Genomic DNA, 10,950 nt, shown 5'->3' with positions numbered 1-10,950 from the left:
ATGAATACAGGCTCAGGCACAGATCGCAAGGTGAAATTGAATGCCTGCAATAATGGATTTCTTGGAGGTAAATTGAGTGAGAATGGACAAATTATCTTTTGTATGCACCCCCATAACTGCAACAGCCAAGTTTGCATGAAATCCTGAAAGATTTACTCGTTCTGTGCTGCATCAAAATAATAAAATGCCATTTCAGTGATTAAGCAGCAAAGTCCAAAAGCAAGTCAGAGCAGCATTCTTCATTTTCATGATTTGAAGACGTTGTGCAGAACAAATGTAATTTCAGACATCTAGAGGATCTCATATGTATTTATTGTGGGCTTATAAAGAGAGTGATGCAGTAATCACTGTAAGCCAGTCATAAGTAACATTTGGTCTCATGCGCTGGTCAGCTTGCTGACTTCCCCCTCCTGGAGCATACATTGTTAGCCCCCACCGTTGGCACACATGTCTGTGGGGGAGAGCTAGAGAAGGATTATTAGAGGCACCTTCCTTTCTCACTTTCCAGAACAGGAATATTGGAGATGGTATAAAGATGTTTCATGATAATCCCAGGTCAGAATATAGTGATGTTTGGTGTTATTCTGATTGGTTCAGTGTGACTGGTGTAATGGTCTAGTTTTTGTAACAGTCTACCTTTGATAGCATAACCATTCAGGAGCCAAGGGGAAACTGGGCAAAAGTTGTCTCTGTAGAAGCCATGTGTTTTAGCCCCCTGCCTGGTGGGCCTGGCTGTAAATTATAGATGGGTGACTCACTTTTAGGGTCAAGAACTAAGGCCTGGATTTCGGAGATAAGGAGAAGAAACCAAACAGTCTGGGATGTCTCCTTTCCTTTCATTCACCCAAATCAGGTTTATCCCAAAGGTATATTACCATGAGAGGCACAAAGACATATTTACAGCATAATGCAGTTATCATGAAAACTCCCAACTACAGCATTCATAGATATGATGGGGCGGCCTGTAGCATAGTGGTTAAGGTCAGGAAGGGCTGTCAGTTGTGAGGGGCCTGAGAGCTGGGGTTTCAATGTTGTTTAGACTACCTGTTGGGGAGTTAAGATGTATGAGTGGTCCAAGGCCAGTTGGGTCATGGGAAAAGAATCCTCCCGAACATTGGTGACCTCCCTGTGACCCCATACCTGGTCACTTCCAAGGGGGAAGACTCCGGACAATGCCACATTGCCCTCATTTGGGCACTGCTGTCATTACACCGGTGACTGCTCTCTTAGATTAAATATTCAAAACTGCTATTAAGATAGTAAATAGACCCGGTAACACCTTGAAAACATTGCCCATGTGATCCTTGTATTATTGCATTAAGTCTTATGTAATGGTAACAGGAATTGCATGTAAAATGGATAATCAGGAGGGAAGTTTCATGATAACTGCAACATAATAAAACATAAGGGTAATCTGTTTGGTATGGATGTGATCTGATAAAATCAAGGAATTGGATGAGATACATTTCATACCAAATGGAATTTAATAAACTATAGTTTCAGTATCCCAAGGGAAAACCTACACGTCCTCTCCTGGTAATCATCTCATTTTCCCTACTCAACAACCCCCAACGGTGGGGGTCTAAATTCCAGATTTGACCACCCCTCCGGGTTGATTTATGGCACTGCCGCCTGGTTCCAAACGTATGATTTGGCATAAAAGCAAGGGAGACAGACCAATCTGGGAAGATCGTATTCGACTTCCCACACAACATGTCTTGTGTATGTATGTATGTATGTATGTGTCGCAGTGGAAGATCGTATTCGACTTCCCACACAGCATATTGTACGTGTATGTAAGTATCAGGAAGATCGTATTCGACTTTCCATACGGCATATTCTATACTCTGTGTTTGTGTGTAGTCCAAGCAGGCTAGGTATGATTATTTACTCTATTTCTATTCTTAATTTGTGTATTTTATACTTGATTGTGATATTCTAAAGCTAATAACCTACCTGTCTGCGAATAAACTATTTTGTTTGGAACTTGCGTGATCTCCATGACTCTAATTCATCTTGTACCTTTTCAGCCTAAGTTACAACTGAATACTCAGGGGGAAATGGTGGCCGAAGACCGACCGATCGGCGGGGCGGTACACCTGTGGTAGTTCTAAGCTGTGCGGCCAGCAATTTCTGTCCCTTAAGGGTCGGGGGACGCACGGCTCTTGTAATCTGGTGCGAAGGGAACCCATGGGCATTACAGCGCTGGTTCTTGCCAAATTAGCTCTAAGGAGCCCAGTTAATGCTACGCCGACCTGGGCTCGCAACTATCATGGCAGGTTTGCATGTATTGTGTTGACTGGACCCTCAGCCTCTGAGTTCTCCACCGAACTGAGATTTCAGCAGTAATGCTAATCCCGGGAGCATCTATTGAGTAATGGTGGCGCAGGTACAAGTCGAATGTAATCACTCCCGAGGTCCGCGTAAGTTGCAAACCCAAATTTCTAAATTATATTTTAAATGGAGTCAGATAAACGAGTAAAACTATAGTAACCACTAAGCGTACAATACGGCCCCGTTTGAGAACGGAGAATATTAAGAATTGTACTGATCCGTTTCTGGCCAGCTATAAGCGGGATATGGGGCAGGTCAATCCATATCCGACCCATGGCAACGGACCCAGTATATTCTTAAACATAATTGTGCTCTGTTCTTGTACGGAGGATAATAATTAACCCAACTAATGTTCTCCCAGCAACGCCAGAAGGACAAGCACGCAAAACCCCCTTCGGCCCCCGCTAAATTCCGTCATTGGGTTAGCTCTGGGGTTTTACATCACTGTTTGTATGATGTGTGTAAGACTCCTTATGTCTCTTGTTGTCACACATGCAGATCAGACTCATCTCCAGCTGAACACGGTGATGTACCCCAGCGTGGCAGCTATGCTGATGTTCATGATTTTAATCCTGTATGAATCACACACATCTGGGACTTTTACATCTCCTATCATTATGAATTCCTCATTCAAAATTCAACATTTAATCAGCAAACTTATATTTCTTCTGGTAATACTAATCCAGAACAGAGTCCAGGTCTGAAATAAAACACATGCATGTGCAACTGCTTGATGTGGATAAATCCCTAATTTACTGACATGTGACTTTGTCATGCAGTTACATTCATGCTGTTTTGTGTAAACAAAAATGATTACATTACATTACATTACAGGGCATTTAGCAGACGCTCTTATCCAGAGCGACGTACAACAAAGTGCAAATTAAACACAAGAACAAGAGCAAAGAGGACCTGAGAGGACAGTATAGTTCCGAGTCCTAGTGTAAACATGCAGAAAATCAGAACCCTTTAAGAGTACAATCAACTTTCAAACTAGCATACCACAATTGCAGCTAGAATACAAAAAATAACAATACCTATACAAGTAACAATATCTATACAATCTATACATAAGTGCCATTACAGTCTAAGGCTAATCATGGTGGTGAGTTGGGGAGGGAAAGGTGTAGCCTGAAGAGATTGGTCTTCAGTCTGTGCTTGAAGGAGGTCAGAGACTCTGCCGTTCTGACATCCACTGGGAGGTCATTCCACCACTGTGGGACCAGGACAGACAGCAGTCGTGAGCGTGAGGTGCAGTTGTGGCGAGGAGGAGGCGGCAGACGGCACGAAGTGGCAGAACGGAGGGGTCTTCTTGGTGTATAAGTCTTGATAAGGGATTGAATATATACAGGGGCTGATCGTTTAACGGCCTGGTATGCGAGCACCAAAGTTTTAAATTTGATGCGAGGTGAGAAGTAAGAAAATCATTTTATGCATTAAATTGGGAGAATATCCCTGAGAAATCTTTATAAAAATCATGAGCAGCAAAATTATATTGCAGAAAAAAGAATAAACAATAAAGTACGATGATTCAGTAGAGCAGAGCTGAGATATGACCTGGATCTCATCTGAATAGAAACACCTTGAATTACATAAATGCTGTTTGTATGTATTGAACTGAAAATATCCTTCTAAAAGCAATCAATTTGAAATCCCACTACATCACCTCTAGGAGAAAGCACACATCCTCTGATTTTGGGTGATCATTGCTCCTTGTGAACTGATATACGATGTGACTCCTGTGATGTTGTGCTACAGAAGTGTGTGTGGTTCAGCAGCAGCTCTGCTAGGGGTTCTGTATATGATACAGAGCAGCTCCTCTTCAGCACAGAGAGGTGTGTATTCAGGGCTGTAGCTCATTCTCGCCCCCTACAGGCCATCTGGCAATATGTCCCAGATCAGTGGCTCCCTCCTCAGCACCTGCAGTAGGTCCCAGCTGCAGCAGTGCAGTCTCTGTGCAGTCTGACTGAGGGAGGTTTTTGTACGGCTCTGTATCACTGTGTGAGCGGATTGCTTTGGCGCTGCTGACAGTAATAATCTCCTGCATCTTCAGCCTGGACTCCAGTGATTTTCAGTGTAAACTGAGTCCCAGATCCACTCCCACTGAATCGATCAGGAATCCCAGACTGGCGATTTGTGGAATCATAAATCAAAAGTTTAGGAGACTGACCAGGTTTCTGCAGGTACCAGGCGAGGTAGCTGCTTATACTCTGACTGGCTGTACAGCTGATAGAGACAGTGTCTCCCTGCTGAACAGCCTGAGCTGCTGGACTCTGAGTCAGGATTATATCTGCCATGGATTCTGGAAAAAAGACATGACAATGAATACCAATGCAAATAAATATTGTCAAGTGATGTACAATATTCTGGTTCATTTTACCAGACAACAATGGCAACTGTTGTGAAAACAGGCAGGGAAAATTAAACAAACAGATTATAACCAACCATTAGCAAAATACCAAGTGAACAAGTCTGTCTCACCCTGTACAAGGAGCTCCAGTGTCACCAGCAGTAGAAAGACTGACATCATCATAATGCTGCCAGTGTCAGTGTCTGTGTAAGGACTGGACAGTCACTGATCAGTACTGGGGGTCTTAAAGTGTGTGGAGCAGTGAGGCAGGACAGATATGCAAAGCCCCTTCCTCTATACAAATCCTGTCACACACAGTTGGAGGAGCTCAGATGTGTGAACAGCAGTGGGTCTATAGAGGGCTGGGACATGTGCACTATTCACTGCTATTTTTACATATTGTGATATTATTATAATCTCATCGTAGCCATAAGTGTGACTTTTTAACAGTCTTTTTCCCATCTATCTCAGTTTGGGATGACAAATCATATCTTGCGACATTGGCTCAGGCGGTAAGAGCAGTCGTCTGGCAGTTTGAGGGTTACTGGTTCGATCCCACCCTGGGCGTGTTGTAGTATCCCTGAGCAAGACATCTAACCCCCAAATGAGGAGCTGGTTGATGCCTTGCATGACAGCAAATTGCTGTTGGTGTATGAGTGTCAGTGTGTTCATGAATAGTTTAATGAGAAGCATGAATTGCAAAGCGCTTTAGGTGAAGGTACTGCACAATTCACAGTCAGCAGCAGCACCATCAGGATTCAACACCAGATGGAAACTTCCACTTTCGTATCAGTGGTATTATCTCAGTTGAGGTGGCCATTGGTTTGTGATTGATTTTTTAAAGCAGTCTTCTAAATGAGGTCTGAAAAAGACTAAGAAACACACAATTGTTAAAGGAATAATTATAATCTTGGCTGTCCATGTTCCTGAGAGCCTCTGGGATGTGGAAATAGCAGGAATCTGTGACAGTGTCCAAAGAGGAGGTGAAGCGCTCATCTGCTCATGTCTCAGTGCTACACCTGCCACAGTCTCATCATTAATCATTCTTCTGATGCTATGAGCACTGGTCACTGAATGTCTGCTGAAATATATTTAATATTAATGATTCAAACTTAATGACGGGAACACCCTACCCACTTTAGCTGATCAGCTTTCAGAACACCTTCTTAATTGTCGTTCCAACATTCTCCAGCAGGGGACTTGCTAACACTACAGTCTCTGGTATCAACGATCAGCCAAACGGGCAGGTTTTTGTACAGCAAATTCATCAGACTCAATCACTGAGGCGTACTTTCGGTGGCGGGACCAAATTGGAAATCGGCAGTAATTGGCTACACAACCAGGCTTTTAAATATTTTCCGCAAAATGAAGATTTAACCAGCTGTAATATATTCATGTAACAAGAAGTGTTTGCAAAAAAAAGATAGCATTGTAAATGTCACAAGCATCTTATTCTTGAGTCTTCAGCTAGACAGCAAAATAAGTATATTCACGTGAAAATCTCAACAGAGGTGATATATCGCATTTGCGTAGGATACGCTATATACAAAGGAAATGTGACATCTGTTTAAAATGGCTCATTTGAAAAACTGCATGAAATCAAAACGAATGGGAAAAGGTGAATGAAGGCTGTCTCTCGAGTAGGAGGTTTTTGTACGGCTGGTGAATAAGTCTGTATCACTGTGGTTCACTTTCGGTGGCGGAACGAAACTGTCAATTGGACGTAAGTAATTTTTCTTTTTGATACATCCATATCGATCCGATAGAAAATAAAAATGCGAATAATTATGTTGATGCATTAAAAAAATATTAGTAAGACTGGCAACACATTTCAATATAGATCCTTTTCAATATAGCCCACTTTTACTTCCGATAGTCTGTCTTTATTGTGTTTCATGATTGCTCGAGATGAAGTGATTTAATTCCATTGGCTCACTTGGCGTCGAAAGGATCACAGCGGCTCTGTAGGATTTTGAAGAATTAGCCTCCGCGTCTGTGTAGCGATGTCATTTGTGGCACGGTCTGCTGAACATCTTCTCGTTTTCAGTAATGTGAAATAAAATGTCGTATCTTTAATTAAGAAATTGAAGTCTCAATATTTAATGAAACACAATATGTCCCAATATATATTTAATCGACATAGCTGTACTATTAGTGTGGCCAGGTTATTCTTGATACACTTCATGGTTGTATTTCTGATTGAATCAGTCCTTCTTACATCGTGTTATTTAGGATATTTAGGGTAAAAGCATATTATTATATGAACAACATATGTATTACATTGCATTAAATCTACATTAAATCCCAGGCTCGTAACTTAGGATTCTTTAGCCGACAGCATAGCCTATAACAGTGAATTCCAAAGATGAAAATAAATGTATTGAAGATTTAATTTAATTGATTAATGAATATGAAAGTAAATTATCTTTGGTTTGGAGTTGAATGGATCTGTTACACATGCCCTACCGTGCACTATCCTATATAGGGTACAGGGAGCACAATACATCTCCCTACTAAACAGGGTAGAATCGGAAACCCCAAGTACCGTGAAGCAGATCCAAATAACAGGTGGTAGCTTGGTGGTGGATGGTGAGCTGAAGTGGTGATTAAATGAGTTGTTTTAATGTGATTAGAGGCTCATGGACGTGAATGTGATTGCTGAAGCTGACTGTTGGTCAGCTGGGGTAGAGTTTCCTGAATTAATTTGCGCATTCCATGCGCGTTGCTCATTTCGATGCTCAGTACTTAAGACGTTTTTTTTTATCTCAAGCAATATGAAGCATTTTTCTTCAACACTTTTAAAGTTTCATTACAATTTTTCATTTTGTTATTAGAGTGCGTGTTTAGTTCGTGAATGAGAAGGAAAACGAAGGAAACCTCATGAAATGTGATGAATTCACTCGGTTTTCAGTGTACAACACAATTATGTATTTATCTATTTTGTAAACAGGAGTGCTTTTCGTGTATTTTGAGAATTATGTGACTATATAGCAACAGGTGACAGGTCAAGCTTTAAAAGAGTTTAATCTGTTAATCAGTAATAATAATAATAATAATAATAATAATAATAATAATAATTGAACATAAGTGAATTGAACTTTTAACAATGTCAGTGCGTTTCATAGTACACAGTGTGACACAAATATGGAAAAACTCACTTCAGCCGCTGCCAATGTGTAACAGCTCATATTCTCTGTATCTGATTATTGTGAGGACAGGATGATTGACACATGGGGCTGTGTCCACTCTCTGACCTCACTTCTCTGCTGTGTCTCCCAGGTGACACAGTTCCCACCCTCACAGTCCTGCCCCCCTCCAGTGTGAAGCTAGAGAAGGGAAAGGCCACACTGGTGTGTCTGGCCAACAAGGGCTTCCCCTCAGACTGGACTCTGCGCTGGAAAGTGGACGGTGCCAGCAGGAGCTCGGGCGTGGCCGGGAGCGTGGGGGTCCTGGGGAAGGACGGTCTGTACAGCTGGAGCAGCTCCCTGACTCTCAGTGAGGAAGACTGGATGAAGGCAGGGTCACTGACCTGTGAGGCCACAAAGGGCTCCCTGTCTGCCCCCCCTCAGACACTGAGCAGAGCCCACTGTTCTTAGTAGGCCGGGTGGAGGCCCAGCTCACACACTGTGATCACACTGTTTTTACCCTGTTCTGCTCCTTACTGCTGTCACACTGAGCTGAGCCTGTGTGTGAATCCTTCCTCCAGCCTGAGCTTTCAGTGCTAATATCTGACATGTGCTCTGCTTGTGTTCTTCAGCAATATGCAAACATGCATTCTTATTTGCGTTTCTGTGATTTTGGCAAGAGCTGTTAAATCAACATCATTGACATAATAAAGATTATTTGAAGAGATGCTGTTTCAGTGACTGTTATTATAAAAAAGTTGATTTTCTGATTCTGGTAATCCTGTTGTTCTTGGGCAAAATCAGCACTGATTCCTTTAAGCCAGCCCTTTCTCTGCTGAAAATATTTGAACAATGCACCCAAGAATAAACAGTTTTTCAATGGAACAAAAGATGAACACAAACTGACAAAGAAGAGGCATTGATGAACCATTGGTATGAATGTGAATGGATAGTCATCACTGGATTGGTGAAGCATAGTTGATATAAACTGCATGGAGGAGAATGTGTATTGCACACATGAATGAATGCTATCTAGTGTTTGTTTTTTTTCTTATGTAATTTACTTCACAATCATTTCTATTTCCAAATAGAAGTATTAGAGAACATCTATAAAAATATAGTTATGTAAAGAATAGGGTTTCACTCCACACTTACAGCCATTCATTGTGTATTATTTATGCAGAACTTTATAATTATTCTTAGATAAAAGCAGGTCATAGTCTTTATATGTGAACATGTGACCATGCTGAGAGAGCAACATACTCTCCTAACCATGAGTTGATGTTGGTGCAGTACTCTGTGGCTCCTAACAGTGCAGGAGCTGCTTGTGTGAGAGTGTGTGTGGCTCCTAACAGTGCAGGAGCTGCTTGTGTGAGAGTGTGTGTGGCTCCTAACAGTGCAGGAGCTGCTTGTGTGAGAGTGTGTGTGGCTCCTAACAGTGCAGGAGCTGCTTGTGTAAGAGTGTGTGTGGCTCCTAACAGTGCAGAAGCTGCTTGTGTGAGAGTATGTGTGGCTCCTAACAGTGCAGGAGCTGCTTGTGTAAGAGTGTGTGTGGCTCTCAGTGTGTGTGAGCAGCAGCTCTGCAGCTTCACCAGCTCCTACACCAGCAGCACTGATCATGGGAGTGGAGTCAGGAGCTCTACAGAGAAACCCTCAAACGGACCAGAACACAACTCCAGCTCTGTACAGTCTTTGTGTTCTGACCCAGCTTCTCAGGAGCAGCTGAGTCCTGGTTTATAGTGGACTCAGAGACTAGATAAGAGAGTGCGTGACATAACTGATCTGGAGTCAGTTAAGGAGGGGCAGCCCCAGCTCTGGAGGCCTGCTGAGAGGAGCAGTGATGTGTGCAGTGGGCTCAGAGCAGTTCTGTACAGCAGGATGTGTGCTCAGCTCACACTAACCCCCTGGGGACGGCCCAGACACCTGGCCACAGTGCTGCTCTATTCTGAGATTGAGTCAGTCCCACTGAGGGACAGCAGAACCAGCCTGCCCCGCCCTGCACATGCAAATGTGAGTTTCACCCCCACAGCTCACAGTTTCTCAGCCCAAAATACCCAGCACTGAGACAGCTGTTTGAACATGAGGAGGTGGAGGGGTCATTTCTGCAGTGAGGTGAGAAGGGGATGTGCTTTCCCCTTACAAATGTTTTAGCATTCATTTTTACCTGGAAAGAGTTTTTCTAACCAATAAAATAATGTTTTCTAGAAAGAGATTTTAGAGCTGATAATTTCATAATTCATGTCCTTATTTAATGAGCACATAATTGCTGTTTGGTGCTGCATCAAACCAACTTTATAGCATCAAAAGCATATGATTATAAACACAATACACACATACAGAGTTCAACATCGAATTCCAGAGGAAAGTACATTTTTTCAATAAAGACAAGTTCATGATTTATACAGTAACGAAACACAGAAATGCATTAAACTAATAGAGGTTTCTGGTATGCAATCATAATAAAACAAAAGTACATAATATATGTTCGCATGAAATTGATAATATTTCCATCCGCACTTTGTATTGTACAAAAAGTATTATATGATTTTAAAATATGATACATATTATTTAAATATAGACTTGGCTGTGATAGAGTTCTGCTTCAGTCACCTCAGTGTTTTAATTATGATTTCAAATATGAAATGTAATCCAATATGTTCCTCTACACAAATATCCATGTGCATTTTTTTTTTGAGGATGTTGGGTTGTGTTTATTGTTTCAGTGCAAATACATCAGTATCTCCAGAGAAGGCCCTCATTGGTTGTGTGTTAGAGAGGTGTATTAGAGAGGGAAGACTGAACAGTGAATGAACCCCAGAGTAGAATTTATACAGGAGTCACTTCCCTGAAACAGTCCATATATGGTAGGGTGACAAAAACGTTAGGTTGATTGACAGCTATATCCAGAAACATGCCTTATCTGAAATATAAATACAGTATGTCAATGAAACAAGTCAATAACTTTGATGTCTGATTATAAGCACATTAATACAGTAGAAGTCAGACATACTGTAAGTGCAAGTTGTAAAACCCCACAGCTAACCCAATGACGGAATTTAGCGGGTGCCGAAGGGGGTTTTGCGTGCTTGTCCTTCTGGCGTTGCTGGGAGAACATTAGTTGGGTTATCCTCCGTACAAGAA

General features: G+C 41.9%; 1 gene segment (V, D, J or C); it reads left to right on the top strand.

Annotated features, from left to right (window-relative positions):
• Positions 1–8,536, top strand: LOC133137699 (Ig kappa-b4 chain C region-like). The segment is given in 4 exon segments: positions 1–67; positions 2,833–2,908; positions 5,880–6,007; positions 7,964–8,536. Coding segments are annotated over 4 exon segments (588 nt in total).
• The last annotated feature ends 2,414 nt before the right edge of the window (positions 8,537–10,950 follow it).

The sequence above is a fragment of the Conger conger genome, chromosome 9 (assembly GCF_963514075.1).
Source record: "Conger conger chromosome 9, fConCon1.1, whole genome shotgun sequence".
In the NCBI taxonomy this organism is placed as follows: domain Eukaryota; kingdom Metazoa; phylum Chordata; class Actinopteri; order Anguilliformes; family Congridae; genus Conger; species Conger conger.
This window is presented reverse-complemented; position numbering and strand designations above follow the sequence as displayed.